The 23212-nt window shown below is 43.0% G+C and overlaps 1 protein-coding gene across 2 annotated transcripts in view; it reads left to right on the top strand.

Annotated features, from left to right (window-relative positions):
• Positions 1–23212, top strand: part of CCND2 (cyclin D2) — a 47964-nt gene that overhangs the window by 12556 nt on the left and 12196 nt on the right. For both annotated transcript variants that reach the window (XM_006123042.4, XM_014573619.3), the window contains one exon: positions 7971–8119. In XM_006123042.4, coding sequence (XP_006123104.1) covers positions 7971–8119 — 149 coding nt within the window. The remainder of the gene's footprint in view (positions 1–7970; positions 8120–23212) is intronic.

The following is a 23212-nucleotide window of genomic DNA, read 5'->3' as shown; positions in this document are numbered from 1 at the left end:
CACTTCCCCCAACTCTAGCTAGCACTAATAGTATTGTAGTTGATTAAGAGTATACAATAACGCTTTAATATCTAAGTCAGTACAATTTATGCAGAGGCATAGCGTGGCATTTAGGGGCAAACCCACACCCTGCAGCTCCAAGCCTGAGTTGCTGGACTTGTTACTGGGAAGATGCCTGGGAGAAAGTGAATTATTGGGTCCTACTGTTGAAAACCTTTTGTACAGACCCTCCACTGGCATAGACTGGCGTAATTTCATTGACGTCAATGGGACTGTGCTGACTTAACACCAGTTATGGATCTGGCTATTAAATTTTTCATTTGTACAGGGCTTAGCAGAAGGTGGTATTGATCCTTGATTGGGGTTCCTTGCTGATACCATAGCACAATAAATCTACTTTATATTTGAGAGAGTTGGTTTGTCTGTCTGTCTGTCTAAGAACTCCTCCTAAATGGTAAGAGCTTTGGACCACCAAATTTGATAGGAAGCTTCCTCTTATCATAACTTAAAACAAGGTCAGGGTTTGGTTGTGCCAGGAAAATGGGATGTCCTTGGAATGGGATTGCTTCACAGAAAACCATACCGAAAAGAGACAGAATCACCAGGCAGGTGAAAGGGACTGGCTCTGAGGACCCACCCCTCCCCCCATTCCCCATCTGGGACTGCCCCACCCTGGAGACTCCCATCCCCAGGTGTCCTGAAGGGAAGTGGGGAGGGGGGACTAAAGCTTGCCTCCTTCCCCGATTTGTATGGAGACATTGCTGGCTGTTCCCCTTAATCAGGGAGCGAGGGGAAAGTGCACAGCTTGCTGCATTCCTCACTCTGGCTGGGGAGCCCAGGGGGCAAATGAACCTGGACCTTCCCCAGCCAGGGGGAAATGAACCCCTCCCCCATCTGTGCCCGCTGGAACTGCAGCAGCCTTGGAGAGGTGCTGCTCATCTGGCTCCAAGCTGCTGTGGTGAGAGAGGGATAGGGTAGCCCTCCAAACATTAGTATTCAGGGTGCTTGAAGACTTTCCTTGGATTGTTCTGATCAAAGCCACAGTAGGTTGATTTGTTTTTTTCATGTGATCACCAGTGACTGAGGTCACTGGAACTCTTCAAGGCATATAGAATTTGGTCTCTGCCTATCCTGTCTACACATAGAATTGAAGCATTTAAATCAGTCTCATGTTTGCTTAATAGCCTTTTCTTTGGGTTGTGCCTGGTTCTAGTATGTTATTTCTAAGAAAATGCTAAAGAATGAGCTGGTTTTGCCTTTTAAAAACCAAGTTGTTAACATGGAAAAAGTAAAAGCTATGTCTAATAGAAATATGAGAGCAAGAAAAATACTGACAAACGCAGTACAGTTCACAACAAGTATGAATAATAAAGAGAGCAATACACAGACTGCCCAACTGAAGTTGGATCAGAACCTGGAATAATTAAATATACTCTTCAGACTCCTCTCGTTTCCTCCAAACTTATTTTTTAAAATATTGGACCATGTTTGTCTCTGGGATTCCAATATTGGCAGGGTGGAGTTTCATGCTGGATTAATTTACCCTGTTTATATTTTGGTGGTAAGTATAATTTTCAAATTGGGTAGATTGCTGACCTGATTCTGTAGTCCTGTTGTAGGTAAAACTTCCAGTGACGTCAGTGGGAATTCTACCTACATCAAGACAGGAACTGCAGACACTGCATTTGTAGCAACAAGAAAAAATTATATCGTAGAAATGAAATCTTCTTTATTGAAGAGCTAAAACCAGGAGAGTCACAAACAGTAACTGTGAGAAGATAGATGTTCTCATGTTGCTTCTGACACAGTGCGTACGTGCACACCGGACATTATTCAGTCTTGCAGGATCTCACTGTTCCAGCCCCTAGTTCCCTGTTGATTTAGAGAGACTTTCAACCTTTCATTTTGCTAGGTTGGTAATGAGATCCAGGGAGCCTGAATGCCAAGCTGAATCAGCAGAATAGCTCTGCGTCCATGATTCTGCAAGGTGCTGCGCTCTAAGAGTTCCCACATCTTGCAGAACCAGACCTATGGTTTTAAAGAGCTTGTGGAATAAGATGCTATATAAAAATGGATGAGGAGTAGTATAGGACTCTGTGTGGTTTTGTCTGGGTGGAAATAGAAATGGAAACCATTTGTTGTTTCTCATAATCTACTTCTTTTCTGTATACTTTTTTGCTATTCTTATGTGCTGTAGCACCAAAATATTGCCTTGTCATCATTAAACCTCATTTCTACCTTGCTTTGTAATCACATACATCATTATAAAGATATAGGGCCAAAATCTTCTCTGGGATGCATGTGCTAAATTCCCACTAACTTCCATGAGAGCCATACTTACAGCTGCCAGAAGAATTTGGCTCATAGCATTGACGTGGGTATCACACAGGGAGTGCTTTCATAGGATTCCCACTATAAGACTATAGTCATCATCTCAACAAAGCAGTTAAAATATGTATGTATATTCTTCAGGCCAAATGTTGAAGTCTATATGGCTTTTATTTTACTCCCCCCCCCCCTTTCCCCCAAAACAGTACTATTGACCTGCATCCTGAGTAAAGGATGTCAGGATTTGGCTCAGTGTCATGTGGGGGGTGGGGAGGGGAAAGGAAAGAGTGTAGTTGAAAATAACATTGTACAAAAAGCTTGTTTTAAATCTCTCTTGCTGGGATGTGAGAGACTTGGAGGGGGTCCCGTGTCCCTGCAGATACGGGGCTTAATATTTATGCTTTGGTTGCACCTTGACAAACATTTCACGTAGTTATTGCTTTGCTTGAATATGGAAATATGTTAATTACAGCCTTTATTCTGCTGTCTGCTCCTTTCCTCAGCCTTTTCTATTCAACCCTCTAGGTGGCCCAGCACAATGTGGCTTCTTTTCTTTGAATGAGCTCTTTCCACACTAACAGGGTCCCGGGTGATGTGGAGAACCATGTGCACAAAATTGGTGCACCGCCCCCCATTCCTTTGTGGGCATGTCAGGTTAAATTCATATCAGCAGGAAGGTCACTGCCATGATTTTCAATAGCGCGAGATGAGGTGATGACTTCAGACAATGGCGCCACACTCTCCAGTTGGAGACACTTGCCTTACCAGTTGCAGTAGTTAATTAATATGCTAAAAATAGAAGCCAGTGATACAAATCGCTGCCTGTTGTACAACAAAGACTGGGCATGTGTAGCTTTGATAGCCAAGTTTATCGTGCTTGTTATGGAGGGAAGTTAGTGTAGAGCTAGAAGCAATGTAAGACTTTCTGGATGCTGAGCTTTAGTCACTCTGGGCCTCTGGCCATTCGCTAGCTGTCTAATTTGCATTATGAATGACATTAAGGGAACTAACAAGGTTATTGGGCATAGAAATGTTCTCATGTGACCACACGTGGAAGCAGACCTACAGCAGTGCTAGTTGGCAGGGGCACTGTGGCTCTTTATTCAGCTGTCTAGGAGGAGAGTTTCTGGGAGAACATAACTCAGATATAAAATAAACCATGAGGAAAAACTACATTCAAATAATGTAAAGGGCCTGATGTGTACCCCTAGGAGGCAAGGAAATTCATAGTAAAGACTGGGATTCCTCCCTTCACTTAGCCCATTGTACCTAAGTTATGGCAAACATAGGGCCCGGTATGTATGATGCCCCATGGTTGGAAGGCTCCTACAGTACCAGCTATTGAAACTGCAGGGCGGATGAGAGAAGGACAGAGTTTCATTCTTAATTCTGAACCTCTGCTTCTCTGTGTACAAGTCCAATCTCTAATGATATTCAACTTAATTTTCAAGAAGAGGAAATTTCTTTGTTGCTGGTATCACATCTTCCTCAAAAACGAGGAGGGAAGGGATAAACCCTCTATTATTTGTGCTTGTAGTAATGACATCATTTGGTAATTTAAAGGTTAGGGCTAGATTCTTATCCCGAGTTACAGCTATGTAAATCTAGGATAACTCCACTGACTTCAACAGATTTATGCTGATTTGCACTGATCTGTTTAAAATCAGAATTTGTTCCATGTTCTTAATCACATTTAAATATCCTCTTTAAGAACCAGTGGGCCTGGTTCTTCTCTTATTTACACTGGGATCAATCTGGAGCATCTTCGTTGAACTCAATGGACTAGATCCTCAGCTGCTGTAAATCAGATCCATTGTCTTCTGTGATACACCATTGTAAATTAAGTCCACTGCAATCAGTGAGCCAACATCAACTGACCCTGTGGAGTTAGATCAGTGTAAAACCAGTGCATCTGAAAGGAGAACCAGGCCCACTGAGCCAAAGTCTGCCTTCACTTGCACCTTTGTAAAGTCTATAGATCACTGTAGATTTATACCCTTGTAAATAACAGCAGCTTGTGGATACTGAGTCTGTCATGTAAACATGATTTTGCACACATTCTAAACATTTTATAAACATTTGCTATTTGCTCCATGGGCTGGGAGTAGGGCCTAGACAGTTACTCATGCATACAAATATTTACTCATTTTTAAAAACACCTATTTACCTGATTTTGTGAGCCATTTCTGTTTCTAAATTGAACTATGGGGTCCTGTAAACCCTCTTTCACACACTTCTTAGAAGATACCATATCTGCCCATAATACAGCGCTGCTGTAGTATCAGTGGGCAAGTCCTGACTTCTTTCCATTATCCATCCGGTTTTAAGCAGAACTCCCAGTTGAAGACAATAAGGAGTTCAGCTTAAAATGCAACTGTATGACCAGGCTCTGAGGAAGAGGTCCAGGGTTTGATCTGTTAAGAGTATTCACTTACAGTCTTTAGAAGAAGCAAAATGCAGGACTATGTAGCACTTTAAAGACTAACAAGATGGTTTATTAGATGATGAGCTTTCGTGGGCCAGACCCACTTCCTCAGATCAAAAAATCTGAGGTTTTTTGATCTGAGGAAGTGGGTCTGGCCCACGAAAGCTCATCATCTAATAAACCATCTTGTTAGTCTTTAAAGTGCTACACAGTCCTGCATTTTGCTTCAGCTACACCAGACTAACACAGCTACATTTCTATTACTAGTCTTTAGAAGGAAGTAATGTACTAGACTCTTATTCCAGTTTCATTTGTATCATTCCATTTGCTTCAGTGGAGTCACTTCAGGTGTATGCTGGTACACCTAAGATCTTTGTGTGTAGCTCTGAAGACCTAGGGTGTGTCTAGACTACATGCCTCCTTCGACGGAGGCATGTAGATTAGCGAGATCGGAAGAGGGAAATGAAGCCGCGATTAAAATAATCGCGGCTTCATTTAAATTTAAATGGCTGCCCCGATCTGCCGATCAGCTGTTTGTCGGCAGATCGGGGGAGTCTGGACGCGATGCCCCGACAAAGAAGCCTTTCTTCATCGACACAGGTAAGCCTCGTGTCGATGAAGAAAGGCTTCTTTGTCGGGGCATCGCGTCCAGACTCCCCCGATCTGCCGACAAACAGCTGATCGGCAGATCGGGGCAGCCATTTAAATTTAAATGAAGCCGCGATTATTTTAATCGCGGCTTCATTTCCCTCTTCCGATCTGGCTAATCTACATGCCTCCGTCGAAGGAGGCATGTAGTCTAGACACACCCCTAGAGTCAGGAATCTGAGTGCTATTCCTGGTCTCCAGTTGACTTAACTACAGAACTGTGGGTAAATCATTTAGTTTCTCAGTGCCTCAGCTTTGCCATCTGTAAAAAGGGATAAAATAGTAGTTACTTGCCACACAGGAGTTTTGTGAGTCTTAATTCTCTAATGTTTATAAAGTGTAAAGAGCACTAAGCTCCCACAGGGAAAGTGCTGTGAGCTCTGTAGAATACATTTTGTATGAAATTGTTGGCTTTCAGATGACAACTTCTACTGTTCCAATGATTCTCTGTGTTCTACGTCACACTACCACTCTTCCCCCTTGCTGTCACAGCCACCGTCTTTCTGGCTGAGTATTCTGAACCAGACTCCCAGTCCCTTCTGACCTTGCCTCCTTTAATTAACCCAAGGGATTGTTGGTGAGCAATTGATTCATTCCTCCCAGAGCTAGTCCAGTCACAGCCAACTTGGTGAGTCAGGGTATGTCTACACAGCAACATTACTTTGAAATAATTAGCTTTATTTCAAAATAACTTAGTCTGCGTCTACACAGCAAGCATGTATTTCAAAATAATGTTGACATACTGTCAAGCTGGAGGACTTCTTACTCTGACTCCTGCAACCATCATTGTACGAGGAGTAAGGGAAGTTGGAAGAAGAGTGCTCTATTTCGAAATAAGTGCTGTGTAGACGCTCCTAATTTCTAAATAAGTTATTTCGAAATAAGCTACGCGGTTGACATAGCTCAATTTACGTAGCTTATTTTGAGTCAAGCCCTGCTGTGTAGACACACCCTGAGTGAGATAGGGAATCAGACCCAGAGGGCTGAGTCCTTAGCTGGTGTAAATGAGCCTAGCTTCACTGAAGTCAATGGGGCCATATCTATTTACTTAAGCTAGGTTTTGCCCCATTGACTCCACCATGGTAGTTTGCGGGGCCAATCTCTATTTTTATAAGTAGGCTGAATATATTGACATGGATCTGTTTCACATTATGAATTAATTGAGTTTTGAGAGCATGCTTTCTAAATAATAAAGTAAAAGTTGATTGTAAACATGCAATACTTTTTCTACTCCCACCCCCTCATTTTATTCACTATGAATAAAAACTAGCAAAGAAGATTTTTGTAATGTTGAATTAAAGTCTTACAAACCAAGTTGCAGTTTGTGCAGAGGTTTGCAAACAAGATAAACTCCTGGTAACAGGGTTTTGTAAAGGCAAGCTGGATATATCACATCAGTACTGAGAAAGCCATATAATGGTAACTTATAAAGGACAAAATGCATTGGCATTGCGTTCTTTTGTTCCATTCTGATGTATAAATAATTCTTGAAAGGCTTTTTAATTTTTTTTTTTTGCTTGTTTCTTAAAGGTATCAGGAATGCCAGCTTGGGCTTCCTTGGTTTTGCTAGAAGACTCGTTGGAGGTCTCAAATATGCACTAAAGGCTCTATCACCCTTTAATTGCAAAGGGGTGGCAATCTGGAGGAGGGGGGAAGAGACGAGATGAATTTTTGCAAAGGCTGCTTTTCTCCAAATAGGTTACTACATGTTTGAGTAAATATTTGTTAGTAAAAGTGGACACAAACTGTCTTTGCTAAAAACCTCTTCCCTCTCAATGGCCCAGAATTCAGTTCCTTTTGATTTCATATTCCAGCCAGTTCTCCAATTATACACAGAATTCTAGATGAGAGGAGGCCTGAATTTTTAATATAAAAAACAAGCAGAAATCTCCCACTCTCTCTTTTCTGGAAAAAAAGGAGAGGGGAGGAAGAACCATTTAGGCCTTTTTTTATCCATCATACGTATATTTGGAAAATAAATTTTTATTGGTAAATGTTGGCACACATCAATTTCACCCTCAAACGTATTTCCATTGGTAATAATGAAAATATACAAATATGTGGAGTAAGAAAAATGCTGGTTGAGAACTTTAAGGATACTAATTTTGTATATTTTGACATGTGCTGTTGATAATTTGTGTTTTAGTTATTATAAAATTTGAACTTTTTGAATCTGAATGTTCGTGGGCATTAAATAATTGTCTGACCCCCACTCACAAATAATTTCCCACAACTGAAAATGTAAATGAATAGAAATGAGGAAAAATGAATAAAATCCAAAATTATGCATAATTGAAAATTTAACTAGATAAAAATAGAAGTGTTTAAAATATGGTTGAAAGTATTTTTAAAGAGTTGATTCTGCCAAGACTAATCATAAGGAAGGAAAAAAGAGCACAAACACAATTTATTTTTCTTTTGCAGGTCACCTTTAAGCCTCATCTATCTGCATCTAGCATCTCTGGCTCAGTCAGAGAAGAAAGGACTTCAGTATTTCTGGCTAGAAGGCTCTGTCTCTTATAGCTTTGCTGGTCTGTGCTTGGAATAATTGTTGGGTCCGTTTCTGCAGATTTTAACTTCGCCATGTATCCACCATCAATGATAGCAACTGGAAGCGTGGGAGCAGCCATCTGTGGCCTTCAGTTTGATGATGGGGAAAGTTCACTCTCTGGTGACAGTCTAACAGAACTCCTGGCCAAGATCACAAACACAGATGTGGTAAGTATCCTGAAAACGTTGGTTTTTTGTTGATAAAGCTATGGAAAATACGATTGGCATCATTTGCTCGAACCTGCTAGCCCACAGGCTAGGAAGTTCCACAGGCAGAGGACTTGCAGGACGTAGCTCAAAGACGTCATTACAAAGCTTTGGAACTGGCTCCATTCCTAATCTTAGGGTATGTGTACATTGCAGTAAAAAACCCACAGGTGGCCCATGCCAGCTGACTTGGGCTAAGGGACTGTTTAATTGTGGTGTTAGGAGCGGGGTCCCAGAGCTCATGTTGCAGACCAAGCCCAACCATCTACACCACAATTAAATGGCCCTTGAGCCTGATCTTGAGTCATCTGGAATGGGCATCTAACTGCAGTGTAGACAAACCCTAAATCATGCTCTGTGGCTTCTCTGTGGTTGCACCTGGTTTGTGTTTGTGTGTGTTTGTTGGGCAGCGGGAGTGGGTGCAACACCGGGACATCTGGCAGACCCTGCTAGTGTCTCTTGGAATGCTAATTACCCCAAAGGGAGTAGGAAGATGGGAGAGTAGGGTGCCTCCCCTCCACCCATCAACATTGGCCAGGAGAGCAGCCCTATTGTGGAGGGGAGTGCACCCTACATCCTTATGAGGGGTGACAAAGTGAGCAGACAGAAGGCATTAGATTTCCCTGAGCTTCTCTGGGGAATGCAGTTTTCTATCTCCCACACCAGGGACCAATGCAAGACTGGTCAAAGCTGGGCCTGTATTTGCAGTCGTTGGATGGTGCATTTGTTATTTTGACCCTTCATTGATGCACCTTATTAAAGGCCCTTGATTTGAAGTCTTCTTGCACTGTGTACAGCATCTCCAGATGGATCAATTCACTTTTTAGTCCATTGACTATACATTCATGCCACTGAGAACACTGTATAGGTTACTGGAAAATCTTCTCAGAAATAACAGAAAGGAATCTGATAGTTGTTTGATGGTCTATGTGAAATGAGTTTGGTGGTCTCAGGTCAGTTTCTAGTGAAACCCAAAGCAACCCCAGCATTCTTGTGGGCAGTCTCAGGAATAAGTTCAAGGACTGTGAAAGGATAACTGAAAATTACCTAATCTCTTGTCCCAAGAGGTGGGTCTTACAAGGTCTGAGTTGAGTGATGCTGGTGGGACCTTCATTGCTGCTGTCCAAGGTGCACCCAGTCTGAGGCTAAACATCGGATTTTCACCTCTAGGATTGTGAATCGAGCATGTTTAACCAGCACTCAAAAATGGGTGCTGGCTTCTGACAAGATGACACCCTTCTACCATAACCCCATCTGTTTACAGTCGGTCTACCTCAACATGTATTAACTATAAGTTGTTGTAGTTTATGCATTTTGGATGCATTATTGTCTCAAAAAAGCCCTGTTATTTTTTCATCAGCAAATCAGTCTTTGCATTTCATTTCTGATTTCCAAAAACAGTCCGGTCTTGAAATTTTACATTTTACATTTTTTTCCCACGTCTCATTGTTTTTAATATGACATTTTGAGTTTCTTTTAGTTGAAAACCACTTTGCATGGAAAAGAGGTAACATTTTTGAATTTCACATGCTTTTAATGTGAAAGTGGTTGTGGAAATTTCACATATTCAGTTTCTGGATCTGTAATCAAATGAAATGAATTTTTTTACACAAAATAATTGTTGTTCTTTGTACATTTCTACTAGAGTCATGTGTGGGGCACGACACTGTGTGCTTGATATATAACAGTATGAAGCAGAATAATGCAGCAAGAGAAATGACATGTTGTTTAGGCTTCATGGCCTGGTAAAAGTGGAAATTAATGATCACCTAGTGGTCCTTTAGCAATGGGGGACACACATAACCCTTATTTTGTGGAGGAGTAATGGGGGCATGCAGTACTTTTGGCATTGGGGGGGATGAAGGGGCACAAGAAATCTTGGGGTAAGGGACTGGGTGTGGGATTTGCAGGTGGTCCCTGAGATAGAGAAGAATGTGAGGTGTCACACATGGATCTTGTGGGCCTGATGGAGGAATACAAGGAATGCCTGATACATGCAGTGAGTTTGGCCTACACAAACTGCACAGTTTATACTCCCTTGGTAATAGTGCTGAAAAATAGTATCAGAAGGGAAATAAAACATCATATTGTCACAAACTGTAAATACTAGGGATTAGGATGAGGCCTTCATGTGGGATATCCCATATCTCCCACAGCCTCCCATATCTACCTACTGTGGAACTTTTTGCTGCTTCCCTCTAAGCATCTGGCTATGTTAAGAGACAGGATATTGGACCCTGGATGTGATCTACTACAGATTGAACCTCTCTTGTCTGGGACTCTCTGGTCCAGCAACATCCGTGGGCTGGCAGGACCACATATATTATTGGACCAGAGGACTGGGTGGCCACAGGGTTGGCTGCAGCAGCCCTGTGATAGCAGAGCCGCGGCAGCCATTGCAACCCCAAGGAGCGGAGCCCTGGTGGCTCCAGAGCAGTGGATCCACAGCAGCTCTGGGGGCCCCGGGGTAGCAAAGCTGCGGCCCCAAAGAGTGGAGCCCAGGCTGCTCTGGGGAGCGGAGCCATGGCTGCTGCGACAGTCCTGATGCCCTGGGCCCTGGCAGCACCGGAGCTGGGAAGCCGCAGCAATCCCAGGATATGGAGTCCAGCAGCCTGGGGAATGGGACCCCAGCAGCCCCAGAGCCATAGCAGCCCCAACACTCCAGAGCTGTGGCAGCATCAGTGCTTGACAGCCACGGCAGCCCAGCCACGGTGGCTCTGGGATAGTGGAGTCTCAGCAGTACCTGGCCATTGGAGCTGTGGCAGCCCTAGGGTGAGTGGAGCCTGATGGTCCCCTCTGCAGTGGCAGGGTCAGGCCAGCTGAGCTTGGAGCTGGTGGCCTGAGAGCCAGGGACCTCCATTGAGTCTGCTGATGGACCCCGGGAGAGCCTGGAGTCCTGTCAGCAGAGGGATGAAATTGACCTCCCCAGTCCGGCAACCTCCCTCATTCAGGACCAGTCAGGTCCTGAGGGTGCCAGACCAAAGAGGTCCAATTGTAATTCCTGTATTGCAATTCCTGTTACAGTAATACTTTTCTGCTTCTCCTAACTTCATTTGTAGCTGTACATAGTGAGCATTTTTTAGGGTTAGGTTTAGGTCCTGTCTGATAGCATTTCCTGTCAAGTCTTTGCTTATCTTAGACATGAAGAAGGAAACATTTTAAAAATGTAGGGGAGAATTTTTCCAAGGAAGGCACCCGGCTTCCATTGATATTTAGTGGAAGTTTGAACACTTCTTTGTGCCTTTAAAAATTCCCACACACCCATCCTATTTTAGAAGGATTTTCCATGGGACCAGAACCAAGTGCAGCTTATAACCACCAAACTCTATATCTTAGAATTGGAGTCTTCATCGGAGTTCAGAGCTTTTTCCCTGATGACACTTAGTGAAAGAGAGGCTTTGTCACAGAACTACATCTTCAGTGTCACTGAGCTCCATCTAGGCTCGGCTCTTGATATTGTTTCCATAGTAATGAATGTTCGTCAGATGGGGGAAGAGCCCAGGATATATTGCTAATGTGTCTGCAGGCCCTGGTAACATTAGATGGGTTTGTTTTTCAGTGGCTCTCTTCCTTCTCAATGAATCGTGTGTTGGGCAGTTGCTCATCTGCTCTAAGGTTTCTCTAGTGCAGCATGCCATGGGGATCTTTTCCATCATTCTTCTTGTTTAGCACGGAGGGGAGTTTTGGGTTGCAGCGGCATCAGGATGCTGACAATATTCAGCTCTGTGACTCCTTTTCATCTCTCCCAGACATTGCAGACCTAGCGTCTAGCCAAGATTGTGGCTTGGAGGATTGCTAGTTGGCTAAAGCTCATTCTGAATAGGACAGAAATGACATTAGTAGACTGGGAGAAATGTTGGTAGGAGAATATAGAGGGGATATCTGTTCCCTAGTTGGAGGGGCAATACTCACCACATAAGGTTTATCAAGGTTTGTGGTTGTAGGGGTCCTGCAGAACCTTTAGCTGCTCTTGGATTCCTAGGTATTAGGAAAGATCCTGGAGATGAGAGAAGTAGTGGAGGTAAGAAAACCTGGGACTGGGAGTTGGGGGACAAGACTGAGAATGGCTAAGGAAATCTGGATTCGGAGTCAGATAGGAGAATGGAAACTGGGAGACTGGAACAAGGAGGTGTGGGTGGACATCAAGATTAGATCAGGGAGGGGGAGTAACTGGAGGTCAGGGTGAGGGAGAGAGGATGAGGAGCCAGCTAGGAGGAAACAGGGCAAGGAGATTGGAACCAAGAAGATTGGGAAACTGCTGGGTGGAACTGGGAATAATGGGGGACAAGCTGGGACTGAGAATCTGGAGGACAGAGACTGGGACTTGGACGAGAGAGTTGATGAGTGGAGACTGGCACTGGTGAGGTCAGGTGAATGTGACTGGGATGAGAACCCATGGATGGGAAGAGAGAGGGTTGGGACGTTGTCATAAGAGATGAGGCAAAAGAAATCACATTTGGTAGAGAGGGGCAGAAGAGGCTATGTCTGCTAGAGACGGCTCCTCTTTAGAGCCTGAAATGGATCCCCAGATTTCTGAGCATCACAATTCCTCAAAAAATATCCATGAAATCTGCTGGTAAAGTCTCTCATCCCCCTCCATGTAGAAAATGATGACCTACTTACTGTAGTATCAGTTACTCTGTTAGCTCAAGTGGCAGGGGTCTTTGCAGTGGATCTAAAAGTTCCAAATCTGCTGATGAATCACAGATAGGGTTGGAAAAGACTTCAGGTGATCATCAAGTCCAACCCCTTTTGTTGAAGCAGGACTATGTAAACTTAGCAAACCCTGAGAGGTGTTTATCCAACAGCTTTTGTAAAAACCTCCAAAGACGGGGATTCCACATCCCCCTTGGATGTTTATTCCTGACATTAACTAAATTTGCCTTACTGCAGATATAGCCCATTACTTCTTGTCCTGCCTTCAGTGGACATGGAGAATGGTTGATCATGGTCTTCTTTATAACAGTCCTTAACATAATTGAAAGCTGTTATCAGGTTGTCTTTTCTCAAAACTAAGCATGCCCAGTTTTTTTAACCTTAACAGATCTGATTTTCTAAGTAACTTTAAATTTTTGTTATTCACATTTGGGGCTCCAATTTGTCCACATCTTTCCTATAATGTGGCACCCTGAATTAGACACAGCACTTCATATGCGTATTCACAAGTGACAATTACGTCTTGTTTTACACAGGACAGCCCAGTTAATACACCACAACAAGATACTAACTTTTTCCCCAGCTACATCACATTTTTGATTTATAGTCAATTTATCATCCACTATAACCCTCAGATTCTTTTCTGTAGTAATAATACGTAGTCAGTTATTTCCCATTGTCCTTGATGCCATGCCTGTTCTTCCCTTTTTATCTTTATTAAGCGGCTTTCAATTGTCTTTCACCTTCTTCTGGACCTCAGAATAAGTGTTTATATTTTTTATGTACAATGCACTACTTTCCCTCTTTTTACCACGTGAGTATCAAATGTGATGCTAGATGATGAAATTTCTGTTTGTTTCAGTTTGCTTTTTTAAGAACCTAGGCAATTACATACAAAAATTAAGTCAAAAGAATTATTAAGGTTTCAGGGTTAAGCACTCAAAAGTAAGGTTGCCTATTTGGGTCCCTTGTGTATACGCATTATAATACAGACTTTAAATACCTTTCCTGGCCTCCAGAGTGGAGAGGGCCTAGACTCTCTTCCCTGCTCTACCCCTCTCATCCTGTTTTTTAATCTGGCAACCTCTGGACCCAGTAGGGGCCTGAGTCAGGGCATAGGAGAGCCAGGCTTACTGCTTTCGCTTCGGATGAGGGGACTTAGAGCCAGCACAGTTGCAAGCGCCCAGAACTGCAGTTGCAGAGAAGACCCTGTTCAGCCCATGACTGGAGCATACTCAGTGTAGATGAACACTTTGTGAGGGATTTAGGTGCTAAACCTCTACTGAGCATGTGTAAACTGGCTTATGAGTTGGCCAAATTTGGGAGGATTTTAACAGGACTGTCAAAGGGCACATTCCTGACACAGAGACCATACTCCTAACAAATTGCAAATCTCTATTCCAGCACTAAAACTTTTCAAATAAAAGTTCCTTAGAGTTTTTGAACGTGGGCAAAATAATGTATTTTCCCTGCCCTCGTTCTTAGAAGTGGCCAAGCTTTTTCAGCTGAAATTTTCCATATACCCAACATGGGCAATTTCAGCCCAAGAGATTAATGTCTGGCAAAGTTATAAGCAACTGAAAACAAGGTTTTGTAATGGAAAATGTCACCTTAATAGGTGATTTTACCAATTTGGTCTATAATGTGTATTTGTTATTGTAAAAAAAACTCCTATCTTTGCATTGTTTAAGGTTTTAATATCAGGCTGCATTATTAAAGGGTGAGAACTACTGTAATGTCCTGCAATGGGACAGAGTTAAAATTGTTCATACAGCTATAGTTTCACTCAGTTCCTGATTTGTGATCACTTAAACCTGTAACTGCAATGTTACAATAACTTCAGCTTTCCTTTGTGAACAGTTCTGTTTTTTAAAGTGAAGGAGGGAAGAATCTAGGACTTTTAGTTCAAGGATAATCATTATATGGTAAGAGATCCCTCTTATATTGCAAGTTTTTGGGGCAGAGACGGTCTTTTTAGTCCATGTTTGTATAGCACCTAGCACAATGTGGTCTCTTTCTATGACTCTGGATTCTAAGAACTATGATAATACAAATAGATAATAATTAATATCCTGCAGAGGTTACAAACTCTGCAGATGAAAAACTTCTTCCCCTGCCAACCCAAGTAATAATCTTCAGAATATTGCAGAGCACCTGAGGGAAGGGGAAGAAAGGTGAAGGCAGCAGAACTGGTATTGATCCCATACATGTTCCCTGGGCTGCAAAGATTAACTTGGGTCTTTTAATACTGCAATAGGCATCGCAAGGATGATAGTAAAACTGCCTGTCTAATCTTCAGTGAGCACTAGCCAACCTGAACATTTCCGACTTTAAAGTGTAGCCATTTTTTAGTTATGTATGAGCTGAGAAACATCTTACAATTTTCTTAATAGGAGAAAGAGCATATTTTTAACCCTTACATCACTCAGAAATTGCCAACGGGATTTTGCTTTAGCTGCAAAAAAATGTACCGTTTGAGACAAAGCATGAAGAATTTCAGCTCCAGAGTTAGGAGTATGTGAAAAGAGAGGGTGATAATAAAAGGCTGATGTAGCCTTAACTATAATGAACTCTCATAGGTCTCTGCTGTAGTCAATGAAGATGCTTTCTGTGTGGACGCTGCCAAGGTGCTTAGCTAGGTAAGCTGACTCCAGCTACGCATTTTGCAAAATGCGTAGCTGGAATTGCATACCTTAACCTGACCTGCCTAGTCTAGTATAGATCTGGGCCTCAGAGACTTCATGAGAGTTACTCTGGATTTTAACTGGTATAAGTGAGATCAGAACCTGACCCCTTAGCTGATATATTATATAGTGGAACACTATTCAAGTATCATTTGATAAAGATTATTTGCTAAATAGTGGCCATATAACATTTGGCAAAAAAAACAATGCAGTGTGAAGGAACTGACTTTTGCACTCTATGAGGGAATAATTGAGCTATGTAAGAGTCAAGCATTATTGCTCCTTCTGGCTCCCATAATAAATATCAGGACCTTATATTACTGAGAAGCCTGGCAATTTTATGGGTAATGAAATAACTTTTGTGTGGTATATTTTAAATGTTTTTTCCAAACAGAAGATAGTAAAGACTGGTACAGACTGGTTTCACATAGCTGTATGTGATACTGTAAGGTTGTGGGCTTCCACTGTGATCTGATTTTCTTCAACAAAGTAGGAGTGTTTCTTCTGTTTTTTTGCTGGAGAAGGTAGCTGGTTGGGGAAAGTTTTAAAAAAAACCTCCACCCCTATCCACATGAAGTTCACTGAGTGTTCTCTCCATTTCTCAGTTGATCACTGCAGTGGAAGAATAAACAACTTGAACAGATAGCGTTGCCAACTTTCCAATTTCTCAAAACCAGACACTACAGCAAGAAAGCTGGAACTTCTTGTCCCCTGCTCCACCTCTTTCCCCAAGGCCCTGAGCCAACTCACCCCTTCTCCCTTCTCCCTTCTCCCCTGTCATTTGCGACTCTCCCCTCTCCCTCTCTCTCTCTCGCTTAATCCTCTCCCCCACCTTCTCTGACCCCCTTGCCCTTCTGGGCTCCCTCTGCCCCTGAGAGGACTACTCAGCAGAGCTGAGGCTGGGAGCAGCAGCGTGAAGGGAAGCTTGCCTGATTGCCCACGAGATGCAGGTAGAAGGTGGCCCTGGCTGCCATAGCTTGATGACCTGGTGCTTTTCCTCCTCCCCCACCTGATCATCCTTAAGACAGTTAAAAAGTGGGAGGGCCATGGCCCCTGATCCCATCCCTGTCCAGTGAACCCTGCACTACAGTTAGGGTCAGAATTGCCTAGGCAACTCAGCTCCCTACCGGGATCCTCTCTTGCCCAGGAGTAAGCAAGGGGCCAGGCCCCTGCAGCAGCTCCTCCAGGCCAGCTGTAGTCTAAGGTCAGATCAAAGCGGAACCAAAAGCACCTCCAGCTGGGATGCTGGCTAGCCCCTCCCCGCATTCACTGCTCCTGCCTGGCAGGTACTGCTCTGCCTGGCCCCACTGTGCCTGAGCCTACTATGGGGAGGGAGGACTGACATTGCCGGCCACAATCCTGCACCACCCCATTTTTGCATCTCTCTCTTCCCCTCCCATCTTGGATATAGGGCCTAAGTCTGGGCTGCCCGGAGGCGCCTAGCTCTGCTTAGCAATATGCGAATAGCACACCTTGTCCTGGAGTCAGATGGCTTAGGGACATAAACTGTGCTTGTTGTGGGAATGGGTTAGGCGGTTGCCTTGCTCCACACAAAATGGCTGCTAAAGGAGCTAGTTCCCATGTTACAACTTTTAGCCCAACGCTTAAAGCATTCCACTGGTATGTTGGAGCCCCAGGCTTTCCCGCTCTGCCAGAACAGGAGAAAGTATTTGAACAAAGCTCTGCCACCTCTGAACTACGGTACATTCTGGAATGGGGTTTCTTTAGTCTCTCCTGTTGAAGCTGTTCTGCTGTGGCTAAATAACAAACAAGTGAAGGGGGAGGGGGACCGGACCAGGTTCTCTCACCTGCCATTTGATGCTCTAACCGCTATAGAATCTTTTCTCCCTTTCTGGCCCAATGACTTTTACCCAGTGACTAAATATTAAATAGCCATTAGGCAAGCGCATGTGAGAATGACTCTGCAGGCCAGGGAATAGGGTGAGACCTGATCTAATCATTGTTTTTCTTTATTTTATGCCGAGTGGAAAAGCTTCAACATGAAAGACTGAGGGAGCCTCACATGAGACTATCCTAGGGGTGGGCCAGACAATCTCTGCGGGCCAGAACTGGCCCACCAAGCCCTGTGATCCGGCCTGCAGCCACTCTGTCACTCCCCTACCCCAGGCCAATCGAGACTCAAGACGGGGAAGTGCACAAAGTCTCCTCCCCCCACTGGGGGCATGTGGCACCAGAGGCAACCGCCAGGTGTTTAAAATATCTGGAGGTTCTCTCCAAGCACTGCACACCCCTGGCAGGGCGGGAATGGGAGGCAAAAACTTCACACACTCCCTTGCCCCTGGGCCAATCAGGGTCTGTGGGTGGGGGAACACGCAAAGTCTCCTGGCCTTGCCCCTTCCGCCTGAAGTCCAAGGCAGCCTGCAACCACTTCTGAAATTCATAGTGTCTCCCACCCTTCAAAAATTATTGCCCACCCCAGACTATCGCATAGCTTAGTGGTTAGATTAATTTCCTGAGATATGGGATGCTCCTGTACAAATCCTTTTTTCCTTCCTTCTGGTAGTAAGAAGAGAATTGAATGTGGCTAAATATTATAAGGCGGGTATCTCCTCCTTTGGCCAGATTTTGGAATGGGACCTGATCTGTTAAGCAGCCTCTGAGCATGCCTTCAGGATTGGACTCCACATGTAATGTAGGCAGACAAACAACTGGCTTATAAATCACTCCAGGGCTTAGGTGATGAGATGGCCCTCCAGACTCCCAGAAGGAGTCCAGCAGCATACATGCCCAGAAGCTGAACCGTAAGTGCTGAGGGAGTTTTACTCTGAAACATAGTCAGCAAGTGAGTTTAGGTGACTACAGGGTTTGGTGGGAGTTCAGTCAATAGCAGTATAGCGAAAACTAGGACTTGGGCACCTAAACCCGAGGTTTAGGTGCTTAAGTACTTTGTGGATCCCATTCTTACTCTCACTGTGTCTCAATACCCCATCTACAAATTAGGGTTAATAGCACATCCTTATCTCACAGGATTGTTTTAAGAAAAAAATACAGCAGCAAAAATATACAGCAGAGATTGTGTGGTGCTCAAATACTACATAATGGGCGCGCTATATCATTATCTGAGCTAGAGAGTCCCTAATTGTGGGGGAAATTTCTTCCTAACACAAAGCCATTAGTGCCCTGAAACTTGAAGTTTATTGAAAATATGTTCATCCTTCAGCTTTGTAGTATCTGACAAAAGTAGAAACTTAAGTTAAGCCTACTGTTATTCCTAGTTAAGTTACCGCAGTACCACCTGCAGGGCAGCCAGACGGTGGCCCAATTGGAGTTGCCTCTGTATAGGGCCAAATATTCCATAGCGCTCAGCACTCCAAATTGGGGAGGTTAGATTTTCAAATGACCAAGCCCCTGTTTAGGGACTAAAATAAATGGATAGATTTGCAGGGGAGATCAGGATGGTGGGTAGCAGTTGGATGCTGAGCACTTCTGAAACTCTGGCCTGTTTGGTGGGTTCTGAGTAGAGATGTAAGCGGCTAGTCGACTATCTGATAAATATAAGCTTATGCTTATCGGATGGTCAACTAGTGATGCGACTAGCCACCTCCCCCCCCCCACACACACCCCGATATTGCTGCCTCTCTCAGAGAGAGTCAGCAAGGCAGGGAGAAGGAGCTGGTGCTGGGGGAGATGGCTTAAAAGCTGGTTCCCCCCAGCACTGGCTCCACGGGGGGTAGGGGAGGTAGAGGCACAGCGCGAACAGGAACTGAAGCAGTCTCTGCTCACACTGGTTCTGCTGCAATTCTGCTTTTGAAATGTACAAGAGCCCCACTGGGGTTTTTGTACATTTCAAAAGCTCAGGCGTGGCAGGGAGCTCAGGGCCAGTCCCCCGCTGACCCTGCACTCCCTCCTGGGCTTCTGCTTTTGAACTGTAGCAAGAGCCCAGCAGGGCTCTTGTTATAGTTCAAGGCAGAGGTGACCTTATCAACTTATCGAATAGTTGATGGAAATCCCATTGACTATTTGATTAGTTAATTAATCTAAATGTAACATCCTTAGTTCTGAGCCCTTCAAAATGTGGCTTCAAACTGTTTGAACATCTGGCCCATAGTAAATGACAATCTCTGCTGCAGATATCACAAATACTCTCTTCTCACCCTTCCTAAAACATCCTACATTAAATCTGATATAGACATTTATATATATATAGATATATATATATTGCTTTTCAGTAACTGCAGTTCAGAGTTGGAACATTCTAGAATTAATTTTTTGTTGCACCATATTATAAAATCATGGACTATCCATTGGCAGTCTGTCTAGAATGGGTAGCATTTGAGCATTGTTCCTAAGGCACATACATCATTTATTCCCTCTTTTGTAGGGTTTAGGGTCTGTGGTTTTGGAACCCTGTAACAGGGCTTGCTGTGTCCTAGCCTGCCTTATTTGTCGCAAGCTGCATTTTGTATGCAAGGAAACAACAGACAAAATAGCCTCAAAAGAAAGGAAGAATGAGATAGTTTCCTAAGTTGTCTTTGCCTGAGTTGGCAGCTGCTCCAGCTCATTCAGCTTTTTGTTCTCCAATGAGTGCTGTGCGTGTGTAGTAACAATGGGGTGATGCAGTTACACTGTAGGCTAATAGTGGAGTTCCGTCAAATCTATTCATAAATACAGAGAAGGGTGCAGTGCTGTGAAAGCGAGCCAGCTTGCAGAGGAAGTAAGGCCTCTAAGTAATGAGCTCTCCATCACAAACATAGCTGTCAGATCTCATGGACTGGTGATAGACTATGATCATCTGCTTGGAGACTTGCCCCGACCTGCACCAGTGCAGATGTGTGACCTGTTCAAGTTGACAGAAGATATTGATAATGGGTAGCAAAGAGTCCCCCTTATATATACACACAGCTCTAGTTTAACTTAGTGTAATGAAATAAAATTATTGTAAGTTTTCTAGGAAACCCAATTTTATAAACGGACATTATCAGCATTGCCATTTAATATGTGCCCCTGTCATCTGGAGATTTCCAAGTATCTTACTATCATTAAAGGACCACTGTTGACTTACAATCTCAGTTTAGCTTTAAAAATGAGTTAGTTGACGTGTGGTATATGCCCCTGAGTTTTCCCTGCCAGTTTTTTGGATTTTCATTCATATTTTCCTAAAAATGGGTTTTCTCCTCTGTGGGTTGTGAAAGACCCACCCAAACAACAGGTGAAACTTGCAGTACTGGGGAAACTGTGTAGAACTGAATATAAACAAAGCCACATTAGGCAGTCCTGGTAACACAGTGAGTAAACAAATTCTGACAGAAAAGTGATTTTATTTATTTAGTTTAAGCATAATGATGTCCCTTTAATTAATTTACCTATACAACATACCTGTGGGAGAGCAAAATATTATTTTCCCTGTTTACAGAGGGGTAAACTAGTGTATACAAGCAAACTTTGTAGGCATAATTCATCACCAGTGAGCGCAACAAAATAATCATCTTTTATATTTGTAAACTGAATAACTTTGATCTGGAATCAGTAAGGGTACGACTACACTGCACGCTTATTTTGAAATAAGCTATTCTGGAAGAAATACTCCAAAGTAGCTTATATCAAAATAGCACGTCTACACTACAGGGAAGCCTCAACATTAGTCCAAGTCAGGTTCCCCTAACGTGGACTTACTACCTCGATTTAGAGCCCCAGAGGACACTGGAGAGTAATTACTTTGAATGACCTTGGGGAGGAGCTGTTTTGAAATAGCAGCAGTGGAATGTCCACACTACTGCTATTCTGAAATAGCTATTTAAGAGTAGATGTTATTCCTCATGGAATAAGTCATCCATTATTTCAAAATGATTTCAAAATAATGGAATTGCTGTGTAGGTGCTCGCATTGTTATTTTTGAATAACAACCATTATTCCAAAATAATTTTGCTGTGTAGACGTACCCACCCTAAGGGTGTGTCAGACTACATCCCTCTTTCAACAGCGGAATGTAAATTAGACACTTCAAAATTGCAAATGAAGCCAGGATTTGAATTTCCCACGCTTCATTTGCATAAGCGCATCATGGCGCTCTTTCGAAAAAGCACTATTTTGAAAGTGAAACCGCAGTCTAGACGTGGTTCTTTCGAAAATAGAAGCCTTTTTCAAAAGATCCTGTAAACACCCTAAGAGGCCAACAACATGAAGCACAGGATGGCATTTTCAGCATATCCCTTTTTTAGCCCTTGAGTTCTATAGACAATCGTGTCTCTGAGATAGGGACCAGTGTATTGCAAATCAAGTCTCCAATTCAGGAAAGCAACCCTGTGCTGGTAGCACATGCACAAGCTCCATAAACTTAACCATGTGCTTATGTGCTTTCAGGAATTGGGGTCCAAATGTGGATCAAGTGGGAATTCAGTCTTCTTTTGCCCTTAGCAGCGTGGATCACATGTTCTGTGCTGAAACTTATGCAAATCCTCATTCCTAATGCATGAGTAGTTGCATTCCGGTGTTATCAGAGCAAACTGTAAATGACAGGAGACCAGTACTGTTACATCAATCACTTATTGCCTCCCTCCCCAACCCCCTTGCATTTGTTACATATCTCTTCTTCCTTGAAAGAAGCAGTTCTCCTGTTTCCCTGCTCTGGTTTTTCTTTCTTTAATTTAAAAAAAGAACTCAGGAATATTGATTCAGAGAACCAGAGACATTTGAATAGTCATCCAGTAGGCTAACTGTTCTCTTCTTTAAGTACCAGCAAACATTTAGGAAAAGCCCACTTTTTTTTTTGCACAGAGATGTCCTGAGAATTTTTCAGTGTTTTCAGACTGCTAAATTTTTATCACTCAGCAAAGCATTCAGACTTTGGATATGAGCTTTTGAGCTTTGGCAGCAACTGTGAAGTAATGGTGTAAACAAAGGCATATGTATTTATAGCCCACTGCTGTCTTTTAGATCATTTCATTAAAAACAAAATAAAAAACCATTCTAACATGTTGCTTATCAGCTAGTTTTCATACAATGGAAAAATTGTGGCTTGCTTACAGATGTTTGATTTGCAAGCGGTTGACAAATAAAATAGTTCCTTCAGTGCTAATGTACATTGGCTGCAAACATTTTTATCACCAGTGTTTAAACTTGCTCTAAGCTCTAAATAAATTCTTTTATTTTAGTGATACCTCTATTAAGTGATCTCGCATAGTCAGACCAAAATTATTTGCTTAGAAGAGGCTAGGTGGAGCAGAAGTGTATTCAAAAGAATATGAGGATATTTTGTGATGGTTTCTTGATGCAGAACGTTGCCTGGTGAGGATGGTGTTTAATAGGTGTTCAGTGTATCCACATGAGCATAAATAAAATGAGACATTGTTATAGCAATAACTCTACCATTTCTGGATTGGTTTTAGACAGTGGTCCATAGACTGTCATCTAATCCCATTGCACCTCTTTCATATTCCCAAATGTATTTATTCTCTGACTATTAGATGGGCAAATCTAAAAGGTTCTGAAGTTCAGATCATTTTTCATAAGTTCAGACTTTTCTCTAAACCTCATATTTGTTTTTTGTTTTTAAATCAAGCTAGAAATCTTGCTGGGATGAGCTTTCTTATGGTATTTCTACTCCCCTCACAGGAAGTGCAAGGATCTAAGAAAAATAAATAAAAAGTTCCAGGGGCACAGAGGGGTTGGAAAAAAACTGTAGCTGCTTTTATCATCAGGAGCTTAGTCCTGAAAAATATTGAGATCCCTCCGTTTGAAGTCACTGGGCCCTCCT

Source organism: Pelodiscus sinensis, chromosome 1 (genome assembly GCF_049634645.1).
Source record: "Pelodiscus sinensis isolate JC-2024 chromosome 1, ASM4963464v1, whole genome shotgun sequence".
Classification (NCBI taxonomy): Eukaryota; Metazoa; Chordata; order Testudines; family Trionychidae; genus Pelodiscus; species Pelodiscus sinensis.
This window is presented reverse-complemented; position numbering and strand designations above follow the sequence as displayed.